We start from the raw sequence: 23,024 nt of genomic DNA on the forward strand, positions 1-23,024 counted from the left end.
ACCAACACCCCTATTCTCAGCCCCTGGCAATCACCATTCTAATTTCTGTTTCTATGCATTTGACTAAGTTGGTTACCTTGTATAAGTGGAATCACACAGTGTTAGTACTTTTGTGTCTGACTTATTTCTCCTTATATAATGTCTTCAAGGTTCATCCATGTTGTAGCATAAGTCAGTATTTCCTTTTTTTTGAAGCTGGATAATATTTTATTACATGTATACCACATTTTGTTCATTAACTGTCAACAAACACTAAGGTTGTTTCCACCTATTGTGAACAAGTCTTCTATGAACATCGTGTGTGTGTGTGTGTGTGTGTGTGTGTTTATGTGTGCGAATTGTTTGGGGTATATGCCCAGAATTTAATCATATGATGATTGATTATATTTTGAAATTTTTTAGTAATTGACACACTGTTTTCCACAATGACTATACCATTTTACATTCCTACTATCAATGCACAAATGTTCCAGTTTATCAATATCCTCACCAATATGCTATTTTCTGGTTTTTGTTTTTTTGGTAATTCACCATGACAATGGGTGTGAAATCACATCTGAGTGTGGTTTTGATTTGTATTTCTCTAAAGACTAATGATTTTGAGCATCTTCTGATGTACTTGTTGGACATATTTGTATATTTTGTTTGGAGAAATATCTATTCCATTCCTCTGCTCATTTTTAATTGGGTTGATTGCTATTTGTTTTGTGGAATAACAGTTGTTTTAAATGCTTTGCCTAGTAAATTTTACGCCTGTGCTTTTGCTTTCCTGATGGTGGGGAGACAGGTAGTGTCTGCCACTTTACCTTCTTTGAAATGAACCATGCATGGTTTCTTGTTTATTTGTATGCCTTGTGAATTTCTGTTGAAAATCGGGCATTTGGGTATAATTAGAAGCCACTAAATAAATAAATAAACTTTGAGCAGTTGGGAAACAGCCATTTCTCCTAGTCTTTATAAAATGGCTTTGCTTGGGGGAAATTCTTCACTAATTAGCTGGGCATGCTCTAGGCTTTAAAATAAGTCTAAATTGAAAGCTTAAGGTGGTCTTGGGTCATTTCTGAGCACACGCCTTTTCTGGGCCTGTGTGTGACTCTTTCAACAACCCCTGGAACACTACAAGGCTGTTTTGAATGTTTTAGTTCCCCAAAGGATCTCATAACATCTTCTCAGGTCCTTACATGGCCTACTGCCCTTCTCTACCTGTCACCTCTTGTTCCAAACAACTGCTGATCTAGTTACCTGAAAATTTTCATGAACAGCAACCACTGTTCTTCCCTGAGCCCACATTGGTTATAAATTCTTCTCTGCCCTGTATTTCACAGAAAGGAACTGAAATCTGAAATGTTGCCTTTTCCAGATCAAGACTGAGCCTTACCAGGAGATGGTAGAGTGAAGATGTGCTAAAATTTGTTTCTTAAAAGGGGGGTGGGGTGGGTGACATGGACATCATGACTTTTGTGGTTTAGATATGGTGTTCCCCTAAAGCTCATATGTGACACAATTCAAGAAGGTTTGGAGGAGAAATGATTGGATTATAGCATTGTCCTAATTAGTGGATCAATCCCTGGTGGGATTAACTGAGTGGTAACTGGAGGCAGATGAAGTGTGACTATGGGGTATATATTTTGTATCTGGAAGTAGAGTATCTCTCTCTCCATTTCTGTCTCTCTCTCTCTCTTCTTTCTGATCATCATGTGAGCTCGTTCCCTCTGTCACACTCTTCTGCTGTTGTATCCTGCTGTTATGTCCTTAAGCTCTGAGGATTGGAGCCAGCCACTGAGACCTCTGAAACCATGAGCCCCTAAATAAACTTTTCCTCCCCTACAGTTGTTCTGGTCAGATCTTTCAGTCACAGCAGCAAAAAAAAAAAAAAAAAAAAAAAAAAAAAATCTGACTAACACAGTGATATTTCCTACCATTTCAAATGTGGATTTTCTTGATTGGGTGCTCTCTTGATTACTGTGGACCTTTAATTATTTTCCTAGAGGTTCTATAAGGTTATTTTAGCTGGTGGGTTTTTTTTTTCTTCCCTCTTTTAACATTTCCATGGAAAAGTGAGGGCTTCAGCTTTCTAGCCTGCCATTTTTGTTGACATCATGCATCAATTAAGATTTTGTGACTTTTGGAAGAATAGATTTTGGAGTGTTGATGGAAATTAATGTTTTTGAGTACATGCTTTACTAAAATTTCTCTTAGGTATTCTGGATTTCTCAATTTTTAAACCATAAAAGTAACTAGAAATTCCTACTAGAAAACAAAATAAAGAGGACTTGGAGAGTTATATTTGAAATTGGGGAGGAAAAAAATCTTTCTAATGTCTCCTAAGAGGAAATCATTAAAGGAATTACTCAGATCAATATGTGTTATTTATGAGAATCCTAGGGGAGGCATTTATCTCTTTTCCTGATAGGGTTTAGAATATATAAATATTCTGAAAAGTAGGGAGGACCTTCGTCAAGTTCATTTACCTTGTGAAGAAACCAAAACTTAATAGATAGAAGATTTAGGTGGTATTCTCCCCACTCTACTCTCCCTGAATACGGAAGATTCCTTTGCAACTGAGAACAGGATGTCTTCCTTATTTGCTGGCCTACCCAAGAATGGTTCCTGGCACAAAGTAGGTATTCACTAAGTGTTTGAAGACAAAATAAATGGTGAGAGCTTCTTTCATATGATAGGGGAAATGAGGACTTTGTAGTTTTTTAAAAACATTCTTTCTTCAATGAAAGTTATAATGAAGGATAACTTAATATACAGAACAGTGTAACTATCATAGTTATATAGGTCTGTGAGTTTTCATCAAGTCAACATACTGTGTAACCAGCTTCCAGATACAGAAACAGAATATTACCGGCACTTGGAAGCAGAACACTTCCTATCTCATGCTGTCTATTAATCACTACTGACCACCAAACTGTATCTCCCCTGCTCAAGGGTAACAACTGCCTTGACTTCCTAAATCCATGAATTTGTTTTGCCTCTTATTGAACTTCATAGAGGATAAATAATACAATTTGAACTCTTTTGTGTTTGCTTTTATGCTTAACATTGTGTGAAATTTTATAAAAACATTTTATTTTGAAATTAATCAATATCATGTAAAATCCCATATTTCTAGAAAAAATAACCTCTAGTAAGTACCATTTTTGAGCACAACGTGACAGTCTTCTGAGAACTCACATACATGAATGTTGTTACTTGACAGTTTCCTAAGTTGTGGGTATCATTATCCCCAGTTTATTGATAAACTTAAAGAGAAGTTAACTATCTTGGAAGTAAATAACAAACTTGGAATTGATGCCACCCTCATTTGGAGCCATGTCCCTCTGTCAACCATGCCCAAACTTTACTAACCACAACTCTAATTGGTCTTTCCCACATAGGACTCCTTTAACAGTTTTATATAAAGACACATTTAGACAAACTCGGGGGAAATGTGGGGCTGGTACTAATTTAGAAATGGCTGTCTATGGCCATCTGTACCACATAATACAAGTTTCCCAGGGCCTCTTTGCTGCCTTGAACTCTGCGTATGGTGACTTCTTTGGGTTCTTTGCCCAAGGCTGACTCAGGGATGTGGAGCCCAAAAGGAGAGGAGTGGACCTAGCCTGCCCTTTGTCTTACAGATGTGGGCCTCAGGATGAATTCAGGGAGGACTGTCTTCCTCCACGTCCTGTTTATCTATGGGTCTCAACAGTCACAGGGCACAGGCCCAGTTAGAGGTCAGGTTCACACCAGCTGTTCTCAATTTCTTTGTAAGAGGTGGTGACCTTGGTTTGAATCAGTCCCAGTTGAGAAGGGTATTCCTTTTTCAGATTGTGATCTGCATCTGTGGAACTTTTCTCCAGAGGCAAAATCTCCCAGCCAGGGATTTAGCATGTTTAGTTCCCAGCTGTTTTTAACACACCATTCAGAAAGATGAGGGGTTTTTTTTTCCCCTCTTATTAGGATTTTCTTGTGCCAACATTATGCCTTTCCTATTTTTGTAGGCCTTTCATGCTACAGGCTTACACTGGCTCTTGCTTTTGCATCCATTTTTATAAGATATAAGCAAGCAAGGCTGGAGACATCCATTTGGCATCAGCAAAGGCTGTACTTAACATTGCGCTGTCTCACCAGATGCAGCTTATTTCCTCTGCTGATGTAATTCTCTTTAAAAGTTTCCTTTTCCCCTGGCTCTCCTTTTCTGTTGTGCTTCCTGTTGTCTCAGAGAATGACTGTTAGGTGGTTAAGCACAAATTCATTCTCCCTGCAGCCTCCTTGTCTATCTCTAAGAGTCCAACTTCTGTTGTTCCTGACATCCTGCTGGGTACAACCCCATGCTTAGTTTAGCTCTTGTGGTCCTCACAGCCACCTCTGGGGGAGACACACTGCTATTTCCATTTGGTACAGATGAAGCAATCCTTTCAAAAAGTTGATGTAACTCACTCCAGGGCAGAACTGGGAATTATTTAAATTATTGAAAGTTAAATGGTCGGTTTTATCCTATTGCCTCCAAGTACTTTGACCATTAATAATTATAAAAGAATACTGTCTAGAGGAAAAGAGGTCCCATCTTTTAAAAAAAATATTTAAAAATATTTTTAGTTGTAGATGGATACAATACTTTTATTTGGTTTATTTAGTTTTATGATGTGTTGGGGATGGATCAAACCCAGTGCCTCACACGTGCTAGGCAAGCACTCTACCACTGAGCCACAAACCCAGCCCCAAGAGGTTTCTTTTAGTTTGTTGGGGAACTTCTATAATAGAGGGCCCCTTGTGTAGTATTTCTCTGTCTGTTGCCCCTATCCAAACACCTCCATCCTTAAAGCCCTCTCCAGGTGGCATCTTCTCAAGCATTCCTTGGGAGTGGTTCCTCCCAATTCCCTCCATGAATATGTTTGGTCACCTATCTGTCACCTACTTATTGGACACTTTTATTTCATTTTTCAAATAACAGTGAATTCCTACCTCCCATCACCAACCTTTTTTGCTCATGTGTTTTATTTTCCAAACTGCCCTGACATAGACTGTACCGGGAAATATATTTTTTTCCTTTTTTTTTTTTTTTTTTTGATACTGGGGATTAAACCCAGTACCAAATGGATTCAATGCACTTAACCACTAAGCAATATCCCCAGCCCTTTTATATATTTTATTTAGAAACAGGGTCTCTTTGAGTTGCTTAAGTCTGCAAAGTTGCTGAGGCTGGCTTTTGAACTTGGGATCCTCCTGCCTCAGCCTCCAGAGCTGCTGGGATTATAGGCATGCACCACTGAACCCAGCAGGAAATATATTTTGATGAACGGGGCATATCTCTGGGTTTTGTAGATGTTGGGTGTTCTTTCATTTGGATTCTGTCTCCTCCCACCCAAATCCATGGCTTTTGTCTTGAGTTTCTCCCTTAATTACTATTCACAGAAGCCCTTTCCAGGTTGGTCAAGAGTCACCATACAGGCTGTGTCAGCCCATGCTGATGTCTCCCTCCTTTAAGCTTGCATTCATATCTCTTAAAAAGATCAGTCTTGAGTGAAATTTAAATTGTTAGCAAACTCTAAATTATGGCATTTGCCAGTCAATGGATGAAACTGGAGAATATCACGCTAAGCAAATTAAGCCAATTGCAAAGAACCAAAGGCTGAAAGTTTTCTCTGATATGCAGATGCTAAATAACAATAGGAGGATGGGGAGAAGGTACTTTGGACTAGACAAGGGAAGTGAAGGTAGGGGAGGGGGCCTCGTGGTAGAAATGACAGTAGAATGAATTGGACATTATTAGGCTAAGCGCACATATGATTACATGACCTGTGTAACTCTACATCACGTACAACCAGAAGAATGAGAAGTTATGCTTCACTATGTCTGATGTGTCAAAATACATTCTACTGTCATGTATACCAAATTAGAACAAATAAAAAATATTTTAAAATATCTAGATAATCTCATTAATAATCTCACAATTCCTTCAGGAAAATACTATTCAATATCATTTAATCTGCTATTATGTACCAGGCATGATTAAGTGATAGCAGAGTGGGCTAAAGTATAAAACCAGGGCCCATAGTGACCCTATCCCTGACTTCAAGGAGCTTGGCCTCAGGAGTGTTATAAGAGGGCTGCAGCGGGCAGAAAAGCTAACGCATGTTGGAGGAGTTACTGCAGAGGAAGAACTAAAAAGAATCCAGCATGACTAGGGTGGTGTCAAATGGGATTGAGGACAGACTGTCCAAAAGGAGAAAGATATGTGACCAGAGGCAAAAGTGAGGTCCATCACACAGGGCCCCACAAACCTTGGTAAGGAAGTAAAACTCAAATCTGAGCACAAGGAGAAGCCTCTGAAGTGGACCAGTCAGGAGCAGGAGCCACTCTTTAAGGCCTGTCTCACTGACGATGTGCTAAGGACTTTGAAGGCAGATGCCAGGTATACTCTTTTTGTAATTCTACAGTAGTTGCACATAATCACTTTGGTATTAATAGTGACAAGACCTCAGAGGCAGGGAGGGGCATAATTGTGGTTTTCCTCCTACCAGCCTGATTACCTGAAACGGAACTGAAGGAGGAAGGAATTGGGTAGAGTTACTCTTCAGTACTTACTCTGTCCTAGGCGTTGTGATACATATTTTGTTTTGAAAACTTTCTGCTAACACATATTGATTGTATACATCAATAGAAGTCACTGTGATATTTCCAGACATGAATGTAGCATGCATTGATCAAATCCAACCTCCTGGTTTCCACCCCCACCCCCACACTTCCCAATCTCCAATGATCCCTACTATGATTTTCAGGTTGACTTTTTTTTTTTCACTTCCACATATGAAGGAGAAAATTTAATTTTAAAATCCATTCAACTATTGATGGTCCCCTACATAGATTGGACCCCATAACTATGGTGAAGAGTGCCACAGTAAACATGGGCATGCAGGTTCTCTTTGATAGGTTGATTTCAATTCCTTTGCAAATATAACTAGGAGTGATTACAGCTGGACCGTATGGTGGTTCCATTCCTAGTCTTTTGAGAAACCTCCATACTAACTTTCATAGTGATTGCACTAATTTATACTCTATCAGTGTGTAAGAGTTGTTTTTTTCTCTACACTTTCATCACTTTTTTAAAAAAAAAATAATAACCGTTCTAACTGGAATGAATGGAATCTCATTATAGTTTTGATTTACATTTTCCTAATGATATTGAACATTTTTTCATATATTTGTTGGACATTTGTATTTTTTTGAGAAGCATCTATTCAGATCATTTTGTCCATTTTTTAATTGGGTTACTTGCTTTTATATTAAGTTTTTTTGAGGTCCTTATATATTCTAGATACTAACTCTATCAGATGAGTAATTGGCAAGTATTTTCTTCCATTTTGGAGGTTGTCTCTTCACTAGGCTCACTGTACAGAAGCTTTTTGTGTGTGTATGTACTTTTGGGGTCCTTCTCAGAAAATCATTGCCTGAACAAAGATCTTTAAGAGTTTCCCTATGATTTTTTAAAAGCAATTTCAAAGTTTTTCTTTTTTTTCTCCCCTTCTTTTTGTACTAGGGATTGAACCCAGGGGCACTTAACAATTGAGCCACATCCCCATCCCTTTTTTGTTTTTTTAATTTTGAGAGATGATATCACTAAATGTTATTGAGCCTTGCCTATTTGCTGAGACTGGCTTTGAACTTGTGTTCCTCCTACCTCAGTCTCCCAAGCTTCTGGGATTACAGTCATGGGCCACTGCACTTTGCCAAAGCTTAAGGTCTTGTATTAAAGTCTCTGAACTATTTTTAGTTGATTTTTGTGCAGGGTGAGAGATGGCTCAAATTTCATCTTGTACATGTGGATATCCCTTTTCCCTAGCACCATTTGTTGAAGAGGCTGTCCTTTCTCCAAAGTACATTTTTGGCACTTTCATCAATAATCAGTTGACTGGTGCTCACTTCAGCAGCACATATACTAAAATTGGAATGATACAGAGAAGATTAGCATTAGTTTACTTCTGGAATCTCTATTCTGTTGCATTGTTATATGTTTTTGTGGTTTGCTCTGGCTCTTTAATATGTCTTAAAACCAGGAATTGTGATGCCTCCAATTTTGCCTCTTTTGCTCAAGACTGCTTTGACTTATTTGAGATCTTGTGTGCTTCTACATGAATTTTAGGATTGTTTTTGCTAGTTCTGTGAAGAATGTCATTAGTGTTTTGAATGTCATTGGTATTTTACATTGAATCTGTAGCTCACTTTGGTTATTCTGGACATTTCAGCAACATTAATTCTTCTAGTCCATGAACATGGGAGGTCTTTCCATCATTTGGTGTCTTCAGTTTCTCTCATCAGTGTTTTGTAATGTCATTGTAGAGATCTTTCGCTTTCTTAGCTAAGTTTATTCTTAAGTATTTTATTTATTTTTTGTATCCTCTGTGAATGAGTTACTTTTTATAATTTAGTTCTCAGCAAATTATTAACAGTGTATAGAAAAGCTACTGATTTTTGTACGTTGATTTTTGTATTTTGTCACTTTAATGAATTCATTCATGAGTTCTGCCTTTGGTCAAGTCTCCAGTTTTTTTCTATGTATAGAAGCATAGCATATGGCTGGGCATGCTAGCACATGCCTATAATCCCCACTACTTAGGAGGCTGAGGTAGGAGGATTGTGAGTTCAAAGCTGGCCTCAGCAATTTAGTGAGGCCCTAAGCAACTAAGTGAGACCCTGTCTCTAAATAAAATACAAAAAAGGTTGGGGATGAGTCTTAGTGGTCAAGTGCCCCTGAATTCAATCCCTGGTACCAAAAATAAGTAAAAAATAAATAATTTTATTTACTATTTATGATGATTTTACAGTGAATATGTTAACCCTAATTTCTCATGTGTAAACAAAGCTGAAGAAGGTTTGTGACTTAAAAATACCAGTATTTAATAATTATTATTAGGTAAATCAGGTTACTGCAATTGAAGTTGCCATGAAACAATGTAGCCAACTATGTTGGTTATATTAATTTTATATTCTCCCTCAAATCTCTATTATATCTTCCTAATATTCACAATGGAGGTGTGTGTGTGTGTGTGTGTGTGTGTGTGTGTGTAGGAATAAAACTGTGCAAAGTTAACTCTTACACAAGTTCTACATTGATTTGGAGTAGACACTACTGTGCCCTTGTAAATGTTTTCTAGTTTAAATACCATGTACATAGAGTAAGAGATATGTACCTAATTATAGTTAAAATGAATCTTTTTAGCATTTGGGACATATATTATCATTATACAATTTTTATGACAGTTGTAAGCCTCATATATGAAAGACTTACTGCATAAGGAAAAAGACCCACTTAAGTTAGAAATGTGATGCACATTTGATTGCAATAAAATTACACTCAGTGAAGAAATGGAATTTATCAAGTCAGTGGGGTTTTACCTACTTCTGTCTTCCCCTTTCTGTTACAAAGCATGCAGCTGTGGAAGAAGTCTTGGAGGAAGTGGAGGAAGGCTGGGGCTCTACCCCTCACTGCTATGTTTCCTCACCCAAGTTACTTTTCCCCCAGGCCTCAGTTTCCTTATCATTTCTTTCTCTAAAATGGCTCTTGAAGCTGAGCATGGTGATGAACACCTGTAATCCCAGTGGCACGGGAGTCTGAGGCAGGAGGATCGGGAGTTCAAAGCCAGCCTCAGCAATGTCAAGGTGCTAAGCAACTCAGTGAGACCCTGTCTCTAAATACAATACAGAATAGGACTAGGGATGTGGCTCAGGGGTTGAGTGCCCCTGAATTCAATTCCTCATGCTAAAAAACAAAGCCAAGGATGGATTTTTTTTTTTAAAGAGGCAACTCATTCTTTATTCAGTTGGTGTTCATTGCTTACACCTTATGTACCAACCAGTATTCCAGAAGCTGGGGACAAAATTGATAAAAATTCCTGCCCCCACATAAGTCACATTCTGTTGAGAGAAAAATACAATTAAAAATATGTGATATGCTAGATGATGGTAAATGTCATGGAGAAAACTGAAAAGAAAAAGAGTACAAAGAGGGCTGTTGGGGAGGGGGTAAAGGAGCAGTGATAGAGTCAAAGACAGCTCTTGGGTCTGGGGACGTAGCTCAGTAATGCTTGCTTAGCAAGTTCAAGACCCCAAGTTTGAGCCCCAGCACCAGAAAGTAGGAAGGGAATCTCTTATCCAAGTTCTACAGTGACTTGGAGTACATAGCAGAGTGCCTTTGTATGTGTTTCCTAGTTTAAAAAAATACTCTATATGTATTTGGAGTAAGAGATGTGCTACTTACATTTAATACTAACCTTTTTAGGAAAGAAAGCCTTCTCATGTGTATAATTCCAGAAATTCCTCAACTCCTTCTTCTGTACAATTTTCCATCACTACTGAACCATTCCCATCTACATACAGAGAAAATTCTGTATGCTACCCCACCTTATAATGCTCCTCCTTTGCTTCCAACTATAATGGAGATAAAGTCTGATGTCTTTTCTCTCTTTATAGAAAATCTGCTTAAAGAACAATCTTGACACATGGTTTTCAACTCCTTTCCTTCAATTTTCTCTTGAACCCTCTCCAATCAGGCTTTGGCCCTCACAATTCCATCAAAACAACTATAAATATTGTCAAGAGGAAGCCAGTGATTCTTTCTCAGGTCTCATCTTCTTATTTCAGCAGCATTTGACATAGTTGGTCAAATCAAGAAGAGCTTCAAGCTTTCTTTTCGAAGCCTTTCCTTCAATTGTTTCTAGAAAGTCTCCCCATCTCATTCCATTTCAATTGTTTCTAGAAAGTCTCCCCATCTCATTCCAACTGCATCAACTGTCCCTTTCCTATCCTCCTGGTAGGTTTCTTTCCTGCATCTCAACCTCTGACTACTGGTGTAGCCTATGGCTCTATCTTTGGGTGTCTTTTCTTTGTACACACCTCTTCTGATCATCTTGTTTAGTTTACTAGATTTAATATACTGTGTATGCTGATGACCCCCACATTTGTATCTCCGCCACACTTCTTTTTTTTGGGGGGAGGGGGTATCGGGATTTTGAACTCAGGGAAACTCAACTACTGAGCTTCAATCTCAGCCCTTTTGTGTATTTTTTTATTTTTTATTTTGAGACAGGGTCTCACTGAGTCACTTAGTGCCTCGCTGTTGCTGAGGCTGGCTTTGAACTCCTGATCCTCCTTCCTCAGTCTCCTGGGCCACTGGGATTACAGGCGTGCACCACCACACCCAGTTCTGCCACGCTTCTTTTCTGAACTTGAGATTTCTTTTCCAATTGTCTTTTCAGCACTGCCACTTGGATGTCTAGTATGCTTTCAAACTCAACTCTTAAAAATAAATTCTGGACTCCTTCCACCCCAGTGCTCAAACATTCTTTCAGTTTCTCATACCAAAAATTTGAACTGACTTCCTTGACTTTCACACCTACATCTTGGGCTTAACCACTTCGTATGACTTCTACCCTGAGAAGCTTTGTTTATTACAATGGCCCCCTCATTAGTCTCTTGTTTCCATCTTTGCCTTTTAATATTTATTTTTCAGGGTTATCTTTTAAAGCTGAATTAGCTTATGCCCTTCCTCTCCTGAAAATTCGCCAATATTATCATCTTACTTAGAGTAAAGGCCAAAGAACTTACTGTGTTCTACAATAAGCCCTGGAATGTTCTGACCTCATTCCCTAGTAGGCTCTTCATCACTCTGCTCCAGCCACAGTCTTCCTATGCCCACGATGCCACTTCAGGGACTTTCACTTGCTGTTTTCTCTACTCGATTTGCTCTTTTTCCAAATATCCACAAGGCTCGCATATTCACTGCCCTCAAATGTTTCCTAATCCGTGAAGACTTCCTTAAGCAATCTATGTTAAAAAAAAAAAAATCCTCCATCCACCCTTCCCAACAGCCAGCATTCTCTATCCACCTTTACCTGCCTTTTTTCTCTCCACAGAACTTAACGCCTTGTATATGTTGTCCTAACTCTCCCAACTAGAATAAATATCCCAAGAGAAAGATGCTTAATGGCTATATTCACTGTTGGATACCCAACATCTGGAAAGGCACCAGGCACAGAATGAGTGCCTAAAACTACGTGAATGAATGAAGGAAGGAATCCATAAAACCAGTATTAGAAGAAGTGATCCCTAAGATCTCATTCAGATCAGCATTTTTTTTATAGGCACATAGAGGAAAAAAGTGTGGCATTAGTACTATCATAAATTCAGGTATCCACTTGGAGCACATCTCCTGTAGGTAAGAGGGAACTATTATAATATAAAAATATTTAAAAGTGGTCATTAAAGTACTAGCAGTTGTCAAAGTATTCTTTAGGTGTAAAAGTGTAAAGAAAGCTACTTTATGTATTTAATATCATTCTCCATTGTAGAGAGGAGCTTGCATTCTCTATTCAGTTATGCAAACAGTTTTCCTTCTAGTATCCCATTTTATATCTGGCACATGAAACTGGAAATCTTTTCAGAGGAAGTTCATGATGTTTATTTTTATTTATTTATTTATTTTTTTGCACGCACTTAGTTTTTAATGTGGGCAAGAAGAAAATAAAATACATGTTATTTAGGGGAAACAAAGCTTTCCTTGTCACGTCACTCTGGACACGATATCTTACATGGGGTACTTGCACCCCAAGCCTGGTGGTCAAATGTGGCCGTGAGGCTGTCACTCTCTGGTTCTGTTCCAGTGGAGCCACTTCCTTCTCTCATATGATATGTCAAGAAATTTGTAATGTTTTGAACAACCAACAATAAAAAATTAAAGAAAAAAAAAACTAAACAAACACACACAAAAAACAAGAACCTGATAGTAGAGAAGGAAGTGGCTCAGATCAGCTTTTTGATGATTTGGTACAGCTAATAAGTACTTATTACTTCTCATTTATGATTTGAAAATGCATAAAATAAAATCACTATGGTAAGAAATTTCCTGGATTGAGCTGATCAATTATAATAGCTAACATTTTTTAGTTCTTCTGATGTGCTATAAATGAGCTTGTTTATTCTTCGATAAATCCTTGTGAAACAGATATTATGTCTATTGTTCAGATGCAAAAATTTTAAAAAAGGAAAGATTAGCACCTAGTTATGGTCACAGAGTAACTGGTAAAACTGGGGCTTGACCCCACACACCAGACTCCAGACTTTTAATTCTTTAACATGCCATCTCCCATGTGATACACAAATAATCATCTCTTAAAGTCAGTGCTACATTTTTTTAATTAAGTTCAAGTTAATTTTCTAATTATACTTAACAGTGGGATATATTGTGACATATTTGTATGTGTACATAACATAATTTGGTCCATTTAATTCCTCAGTGCGTCCTTTTTTCCTATCTTTTCTCTCCCTGGGTCCCCTTTTTCTACTTATACCTGGTCTCCATTCAATTATATATTTAAAACATAACTAGTATCTCTCTTCTTTCTTAATATACTCTGCTTTAAAATATTTTATTCAAGTACATGTTTTAGATATGGATATTGCAAAAATTAATTTTATGAACTATATCCTGTTAGTAGGTGATATTGTGCTGGGCATGGTGGTGCATGCCTGTAATCCTAGTGGCTCAGGAGGCTGAGACAGGAGGATCTCCAGTTCAAAGCCAGCCTCATCAATGGTGAGGTGCTAAACAACTCAGTGAGACACTGTCTCTAAATAAAACACAAAATAGGGCTGATGATGTGGCTTAGTGGGTGAGTATTCCTGAGTTCAATCCCTGGTACCCCCCCAAAAAATTTTATTCAAGTGCATGTTTTAGACATGGATATTGCAAACATTAGTTTTATGAAATATAACCTGTTATATTTTGTAAGTGACATTGTAAGTAATAGAAATAAAAACAGGTATAAATCCCTGACATTTTTTTTCTTTTAGCTCAGAAATGGTTTGCCCTTCTCATTCATCTTTGATATATATTTGGTTTGTTAGAAATCATAAAGTCACTACAACTACTGGAGTTTCCATCATCACCAGGGAATTATAAACCCTTTGACCGTGATGTGATGTCAGATTACAGATGGGGAGCTATTCCCTTGTTTTGTGATTATCTTCTCTCTAGCTTTGATATTCTAGTGATGAGTCCTGATCATGTGTTTTCATGTAAACCTGTTTTGTTTGGGAAGGGAGCCAGGGGTTCTGTTCATAGGGAAAGGGGAGGGGGAGGGGGCCACAGGAACCAGAAGTGGGGCTCTGATATGGGGTCAGTAGAGGAACTTGCTAGCATGAAGCAAAGGGGAAGAAGAGAGCTGAAAAACTCTTCATAAAAATTACCATTTATTCTACTGAAAACCCTTTATATATTCATTTATCCACAACCCTATGATGGGTGCACACTGATTTTTCGGAGGAGGCTCAGCAGCACTCAACTACATACACTACTACCTGATCTTCATCATATTCTTTAAAGCCAAATCAAGAAACTACCTGTGAAGAAGGGTCAGGATACCCCAGGCAGCATGTTTCAAGCAACACAGGTTTCAGCTAACGTAGCTATGCATGGAATTAAAACCACATGGTCAGTGAAACATGCCTATAAATCTTTACTTCTGAGAATTCAGATTATTTGAATTCATTCTTGAGCAGTAGGAGGTTGTAGGGTCTTTATATAACTACTATTTTACCCAATCACTTAGTGGAATTCACATTTCAGTTTGAATTAAGACTGAGAGAGGAAAAAATGTCAAATTCAGTACATTAAACCCCTTCTAAAACAGCATAAAAAGAAACCCTCAAAGACAGTGTATTGGCCAATGCAAGGAATAGTGGCTCCTTTGAAGAGTGACTGATGGACTAGACAACCAAAGAAATGTGTGAGAAATTACCTGGTAAGGGAGAGGGGAATTTAAGCAAGTGATTCCACATGGGAACAAAAATATCTTTGTTCTTTGAAACGGAATTATTCTGGTAAAACTGAAGTAATGTAAATTGCAGTTAATTCTTTTCCAAACATCGCTTTTGTCCATTTTCTCACTTCAACAAATGGAGTGTACTTCTCCAGTGGGGATTGGGGAGGGAGGCCAGCAGTCAGGACCTGACCCCAGACTGATGTGTGGAGTGGCTGAAGTCAGTGTTTCATGCACCAAGCACTGTCCTTACCTGAAACATGGAAAAAAAAAAAAAGATGCTTCCGCCAGACCTCTGTTTTTGTTGCATATTCACTTCAGATGGTCTTTAAAACAAAGTACCAATTTAAAAACTCTCAAGGACTTGAGGACCTGTCGAATACTGACTTTTCTGCAGGAGTCTGGTTCTCTAGACAGCTGAGAAGTGCAGAGAGGTAGAACTAGGCAGGAGTCACAGCTAAGCCTGAATTCTACAAAGTAGGAAGGTTTTCATAGTAAACCAACCAGAGGCCAAAGCAGCAAGTGGCACAGCGTCACAGGGCAGTTGTATGCACCCCTGCTGGCATGGAAAGGTTTGTTCCTGGCAATTCTTTCTAGGGGAGGCAAAGAGCCAATAAAGCTTTTTGAATACTGCTCATCTGTCATTTTCAGCTGTCTCCTGTTACATTATAAGCAGCAGGCCTGCTTGCAGCCCCATCTGTAGCAGGCCAGCTCCCCAGCTCCATGGGTCAGTCACATGAGGGCTGGCGGGGGCCTTAGCAGGAAGTCTTTGAGCTTGCAGTCTCAAATTCTCCCTGCCCTAGGCAAGTGGAGACCTATGTGCAAATGTGAAGAACAGGAGGTTTCCAAGGTTCAGCCAGATGACAGATGATGAAATGAGGGTTGACACAGGGCCCAGGGTGTTGAAGTTAACAGAAAAAAGTTATTGGGTCAATGCTTTTTAGTGATGTTGCTTTTTTTTCCCCATAATATTCTGGCTTGGAGCAGAGTTCTGGAGGAATCTCCCAATAAGCTCAAAGGTTAGTAGATGGTAGTCACTTCCAGGGTGGCACTGTTCAAATCAGATGTGGCCCTGTCTGAATAGAAAGAAGTATGGAAAAGGGAATTCCCTTATTTTTTGCAGATAGAAATGATTTGTCTGCTATTTTGGGAAGGGTGGAGGGTGGGAAGATTCTGTAATTATTGACAGTTTCACATCTAGTTCTAGGTACTAATTCAGAAGAGTGCACTGGTGTAATGGGTGATGATTCACATGACAGAGATTGGGTGGAAATGAGGATATTTTGTTTCAAGCTCCCTGAAGCCATGCGTGAGGAGATGAAGATACATACTCCTGTGCCTGATGCCTCTCGGGCTATCTTTCCTCACTTCTGATGCATAAAACTTAACTGCCTTTATGATGGACATGGAGAAATTTTCATTAAAAGTGAGCATGAATAGGAAGCTGACAGTCCAGAAACAAAGTTGGCCTTAGATTTGCAAAACAATTTCAATGTTTTGAAATTGTAAGAGCTGATGGTAAGAGCTCTCCTAGACAGAACACAGTCCAGGATCAGACATGTTATTACTTCATTCTTGATTTACACAATCTACAGATGCAAAACATAACTAAAAAGTAAGCTGGGGGGAAAAATGAGTATTTAGACTCTTTAGCCAGAAATATACTTTGGCCTTAATGTTGGTATTAGATATATTTAACATTAGGAATAACTGCAAAGTGATGGGCATGGTGGCTCATGCTTGTAATCCCAGTGATTCAGGAGGCCAAAGCAGAAGCCCAAGTTTAAAACCAGCCTTAGCAACTTAGTGGGCCCTGTCTCAAAATTAAAAAGGCTGGGGAGGTGGCTGAGTGGTCAAGTGCCCCCGGGTTAAATCCCCAGTACCTCCCCAAAGAATAAATGAAAAGTTATTTTTAAAAAATTCTCATTTAGTTTTACCTCAGTGAGGGGCAGTCATTCAGGAAGTAAACTCCAGCAACATGACACTTGGAGTGCATTAAATAAATATAAATTTTATTAAAAACACTCACATAGCGTTATCAGGAATGATATAATAATAAACAGCTTTCAAATAACCTGCATTCATAACATTACAATACTTACAGTATTTATAACCATCCTCAGATTTTATAAACAAACCAAACATCTCATGAGAATGAAATAACTACATTAAAAAAATAAAGCATAGAAAAATGCACACAGAAGTTCATTATCTTAGTGTCGAACTGCAAAAATCTCCTACACAAGTTAACCACTAGCTTTAGAAGTGAACTGTACATCACTGTGCGTCAAATCAAGATGAAAAATTCATTCAAGTAAAGTTGACACCACTCAGAAGCATTTTCAAGTATGGCTATATAGTCAACCTGATATTCCTATAAGCAAATTGTAGATCTGCTTTCCATTCATTCTGAGGCAGGTTTGATATTTACAATGATAGATCTGGTATTTACAATATGCCACTTAATTTTCTCTCTTCCTAACTTCTTTCCAACCTCCCCCAAATATTTTTACTGCTCTTACTGGCCAGCAGTTTGACAAATGACAGTGGATGATATAGAATATTTGTTCATTAGGGATGGCTGACTCAGAATCACCAAATGCACATGCAGTAACCAAATGTTCTGGGTTAAATATTATGGTATATGTAAAACATTAAATATGTGGTGCACAGCAAACATTTTTAAAATGCTTGAGCAATTTATTTTAAAAACAAAAATCAAAAAGGTTTCAAAAAACCCAAAGTCTCCACTGATTAAAGATTTGACCAGTAAAACCCAAGTCTCTATTGATTAAGAATTTATTTGAAAAGCTAATAAACAAACGTGTTTAGACTGAAATGCAATTGTACAGTCCTATTGCACATCATACCTCCAGATGTCAGGCATGTATGGGAGTCCTCATGGAGTATGTACCTGTTTGATTACAAAATCATAAAAGCTTTATCGAGAGTTAAAATACTATGGCCAACAGCCACTTGCCAAACTCCTGCCTTACAATTTTCCCTTTATCAGCTCAGTGCATTCTATTTTCATTTTTTTTCCCTCCTCAAACAGTCAAAAGTCCTCCAACTTTTAAAATGCTTTTCTTTACAATTAAAAGCCAACAGATTTACAAAATTAGTTTTACTTACATCAGTATATATACAAGTAAAATAGGAGGGATTCAAAATAAAGGGTTAAATCCCTGAAAAAAGAATATATTTATTAACCTATAACAATTTTACATAAACACAGGTGACACATTGGCATAAGGAGAACATGAGCTGAAATTTCCCTGAATTTTTAGAACAAAAAGGTTGAAGTTCAAGTTACACTTGCTAAGAAATCAAGTATTGAAAAAAAAAGGTATGTTTTTTAACAATTAAAAAAAAAAAGACTTGGAAAAAAATGATGGTACACAATGCTATTAAGCTTTCACTCTCAGTTCAATATCCTATTGCCAAACTAGTGTTGAGGTATATGACAAGTAGGAACATCACTCAAACCTTTAATGAATTCTTCGCTCACATTATGATATATTTGTAGCAGGCTGAATAGCACCATCATGATGTGAATTCTGCTTCAATGCCATATATATAGATATATATGTATATATTTAAATTTTTTACAGTACTAAAATACTAAAGCATTGTTAAAAAAGTTTTGTTTACAATTTAATTTACTATACAACTCTTTCTTCTTTATACAAATTAATGATTTTAAAACCACCACAGCAAACCAGCTGCCTGTTTATCTTTTTAACCAACAGATTCACGTGGAACTAACCCTGCTTATTCATCTTCTACAGGCATCAGTCCACTCAATCTTCCTTGGAAAGGAGGACACGCTAAGAAATGACAACATCACAAAGTACATAATCAGACACAAAGGCAGACTGCCATTTAGTACTCTGAAGAGCATATAGATCCATAAAATAGCATAGGTTGAAGTGTACAAGCTTTGCTGAATCGGTAGCATGCGGCTAATTGTTACCTGCAGTTAACAGAAAATCATTAAAACTGTACATATTTGAGCAATGACCTTGTCATATAATTCTGTGTAAAACTGTTTTTACAGTATAGCATGTGAGATGAGCACCAGGAAACACATGTTTTGTGGACTAATATATTACCTTGAATCCAGTAAGCCTCATTTTGGATTTAACTGGCTGTGTTAAAAATGAACACATTGCTCATCAGCAGATGCATGGCTAAAAGCAAAAATGTTTTAAAAGCTCTCCTTTATTTCCTTTAAAAAAAATCAACTTTTCATACTAAAATGAAAGTAAACTATATTTTTAAAATGTCTCCGTACCTTAGCATTGTTCAAGTTGCCAAAGCTTAGGTAGACAAAGTGCTTCTAAAACACCATTTAAAATATTTATACATATACATGTATGTGCACATATACAAAGGTGTGTGCATATATGTACATATATACGTTTACTGTCCTACAAGGACGTCACTGGATGAGCAAAATCCAGAGGCCATTAAAATGTCCACATCTTAAAAACTAAGCTTTGTGTAAGAACAAGTAATTATGATAAAAACTTGAATGAAAGGTGCCCCTTCTTTAAGGGCACTGGAGTACACTGATAGCATCTTGATGACATAAAGGCATTAAAATTTTAGCTATTAAAGACACCATTTTCTTAGCACCATTTCGTAGAACATCCAAACAAATTCAGTGTTTTGCTGCTAATCATTTACACTTCCTGTAGCTATTTTGATAAATAAAAGTTAATTACAGTAAAAACTGCATGTTAAAAAGTCATAATTCCAGTATTTCAGTACATTGTGTATTCAGCACCAGATGGTATTTTAAGATTCCTACAACCGTAATACTACAGTACTTGTTTGTGTTCCATGACTATGCAAACTTGGTATTATTAAAAGTGGTCACAGATGTGTTAAATTATAAGAGAGGGGAAAAGAAAAGCACATTTTACATATCATCTCATCCAATAATAGAACCAGTGTTTAAAAATGTAAATTGTGGAACACTTCCTTCCCCACCTTCTTTTTGCATAGAATGCTTTGGTCTTTTTCCTGGATGCCATCTGTGACCACCTGGGAGTCTGCTGAAATTAAGTGCTATGGTAAGATGACCTTTTTTATTTTTGCTGGTGAGTGGAGGTTTTTCCCACCGCATTTGTCATGAATACTGTGACCTTTCCCCACTGCCACGTCACGAGAGCTACACTACTGACAAATATGTTGTGGTCTATCCAAACGAGGTTATCAACAAAAAGGACATCATCATATGTATCTGTTATAAGGCCCTGTGACCCGAGTGAAGGCATATGGAGATGTAGTTATTGTGGAGTCTGTGGTCCCAGATGTGGTCTTTTCAGCAAGGGACTTGATGAAGCGCAGGTAAGTAGGCTCGGAAGGCTCATGCGGCTCAGTGGGCTCCCGTTTCACTTTTTTGCCATGGGTTTTCTGAGGCACGTAGTCCGGGCCATACTTCTCACACTCCTCTTCTTTCTCACGGGCTTTTTCTGCCATTTTGGCCTCCCAGAGAGCCAAGCCATGTTTTGGCTCATTCATGCTCTTGTGCTGGTAAAAGACAAGGGAGATCCTAGTGGGGTGCATCCTATTGGGATTCTTTAAGGGGGTTGTGGCATGCAGCTCACGCTTTGCACACTCGATGAGAATTGACCCATGAGTCGGAGCCACAGCCACTCCCCCAATGTCAGGATCCAGAAAGCACTGCTCACTGTCTGACCAGACCTCTTCCTCCTCCTCTGCAGTAGAAGCCGCTCCCTGGACTGGTGTGGCAGGCTCCTTCTCCTGACTGTTAGCATCACTTAATTTGTGTAATACACCTTGGACAGAAGCAGTTCTATCATGGTTAAGCCCTGGAAGCATCTTAGCTAGACCATTAGCTGTGTGGGAAAGCACGTCATTCTCTTTGTTTTGGAGATGCAGGGTGTGAATAGAGCTGTTGATCATGTTTGAAGCTGCATTGTAGTTATGGATTATGTGAGAAGGTGGATGATGTTCACCGCTTTTACAGTCTATGTTTGGATTGCTCAGATTAGGTGGTAATCTAGAGGCAGCACCCATGAAGTGGCCCTCCATCTCGTGAGTGGAATAAGGAGGAAATGACCCTACGTGGTGTACATTTGGTCTAATGGTACAACTGCTGAAAGTATCTCCCTGCATATTTTGGTTTCCATAACCTAAGTACTTAGTGGTAAAACTCTGGCTATTTCCAAATCTGTGCTGGTAAAGTGTATGGATGGGTGGCAGATTCAGCTTAGAGAGATGGTCTTGGCTTGGATACCTATACAGATCCATTGGCTGAGACTGGGGAGAATAGGAACCCAGATAAGGGGAGCAGTTGTCCATTGACACATTTCCATTGCACTGATAGGATGGATATTGGTTATTTGGATTTAAAAGTCCAGGGTAGGGGTTCATGGGATTAGAAGAACTCAAATATGAACTTGCAGCTTGGGATGAGGTGGAATAGAGATTCATAGCGTTGGTGCCTCCATAAATCTCCGAAGTATGTGAAGAGCTTGGGTAAGGATTGATGGGATTGGGCCGTCTCATGTATAGATTGGTGGGTCCAGATGACGAGTAAGAGCTGACAGACTCTGACTGAGGGTGATTATTCAAGGTGTGGTGGGGCTGCTGCGGCTGCTGATGAGTGTGCTGGGGCTGCTGGGGTCGCTGCTGCTGTTGTTGGGATTGGGGCTGCTGGGACTGCTGCATGACTGGTCCTGAAAGTCGCAAAAGTTCTGTGGAGAAGGTAAGAGAGCAGGAACAAATGCTCCATTATTATTTTATGAAGGCTAATGAGGAAACTTAAGTGTACAAGAAGAGAAAGCCCACCAGGATTATAAAACCCCTGTTCATCAAGGGCTTAACCCTAAAGCAAAGTCAGGAGTTCTCATCACTGGCATAATCTTTTATGTCTAAAGCATTAGAAATAAAATGCAGAACTTTTAACTTGTACGGTTTTGTAAGTAAAGAGATATATAATAAACATCTAAAGGTATTCCATGGAGAGCATCCTATCCTCTGGAGTTTCTCAACAGCTGTTATGAAGTATTCTCCTCCCTACCCACTTTAGTCATCCCTACCTCAAGACAGATCTGAGATCTCACCTTCTAGTGCTTTTGTAAAAACCCACTGCAAATGTGGGTCTGATGAAGCAGGAGTCACAATGCATTATAAACCATCTGTTTTTAGCACTCTCTCACCACCTCTACTATGAACCAAAGTCCTGCAGGGAAGGGAACATGTCTTATTTTACTTCTTTCTTCACATTGCCTAGTATGCACTAGAATTTGTATATTATTAAAATAAAATTTGTTTTAGAAGATTTATCAATCTTAGGAGACAAACAATGACATTCGTTCAAAGGTAAAAAGTATCTTATATAATTGGCCAGCCCTACTCCATGAGTAGGTAGGTATTCCAGAAAGGAAATTTGTATCATGGTAAATAATACTTTAATGAACTTTCAGCTTTGTAAGTGAAACTTTTAAGTCATACTTCTGTTTTAGGACCTTATTCTACAAAAGTCATCTAAGTTGACAAATAAATGGGACTGCAGTGATACTTTTGAGAGCTGACCTATTATTATCTGCAAAAAGCAGAAAGAACCAGAGACAAAGTTTTATCTGGTTATATTTTACAATTAACCTAAAGGAGATATCAGGTAGTAAACAAAATTGAGTTTTTCATGTAAATTAACCAATCAAGAAACAGTTATTAAGCATCTTTAGCATAGTGTTATAAATAGTTTCTCTGGACTTGGAAATGAATCACTAGGGAAATTTGACTTTATGAAGCAAAGATAGTGGTTCTAAGCAAACTGCTACACTAAATTTAAGACATTTTTGTTTGGTTGCTATTATTAATGGCCAGACCAATACCATTTCCAAAATTTGGAATTTTTATTGTACAAACTATAGACATGAAGCAAGGGGCTACGGAAAGAAAGTATCCACTTAGTATTGATGAATGATCCTCTATTGCTATTACTATTCATGTAACCTCTTCTGATGGCAAAGTTTTTTTTAGAATAGTTACATGTAGGACCCCAACTAAACCAGACTCACTATGGCTAAGGAAAAGTATTAATTTCTCTCTTAATCATATCTTCAAGCCTATTTTAATAAGTAGTTTTAAGTCATCCCTTAAATTTTTCTTGTCCTTCATTCCAATGGTTTGTCCCTAATGTATCTAACACCTCCCCCGCCATTTTAGAAGAATTGCCTT

At 38.2% G+C, this 23,024-nt stretch overlaps 1 protein-coding gene and 1 pseudogene across 2 annotated transcripts in view; one reads left to right on the plus strand and one right to left on the minus strand.

The window, feature by feature from the left end:
• Positions 1 to 7,906: 7,906 nt before the first annotated feature.
• LOC124102793 (U6 spliceosomal RNA) lies at positions 7,907 to 7,963 on the plus strand (annotated as a pseudogene).
• Positions 7,964 to 16,798: 8,835 nt separating this feature from the next.
• The window catches only part of Tet2 (tet methylcytosine dioxygenase 2), a 137,479-nt gene continuing 131,253 nt past the window's right edge, over positions 16,799 to 23,024 (minus strand). For both annotated transcript variants that reach the window (XM_046458925.2, XM_058583801.1), the window contains exon 11: positions 16,799 to 21,535. In XM_046458925.2, coding sequence (XP_046314881.1) covers positions 20,046 to 21,535 — 1,490 coding nt within the window. In that variant the 3' untranslated portion in view covers positions 16,799 to 20,045. The remainder of the gene's footprint in view (positions 21,536 to 23,024) is intronic.

Source organism: Marmota monax, unplaced genomic scaffold (assembly GCF_021218885.2).
Source record: "Marmota monax isolate L192 unplaced genomic scaffold, Marmota_monax_Labrador192_F-V1.1 WCK01_AAM20220418_F8-fsc00002, whole genome shotgun sequence".
In the NCBI taxonomy this organism is placed as follows: domain Eukaryota; kingdom Metazoa; phylum Chordata; class Mammalia; order Rodentia; family Sciuridae; genus Marmota; species Marmota monax.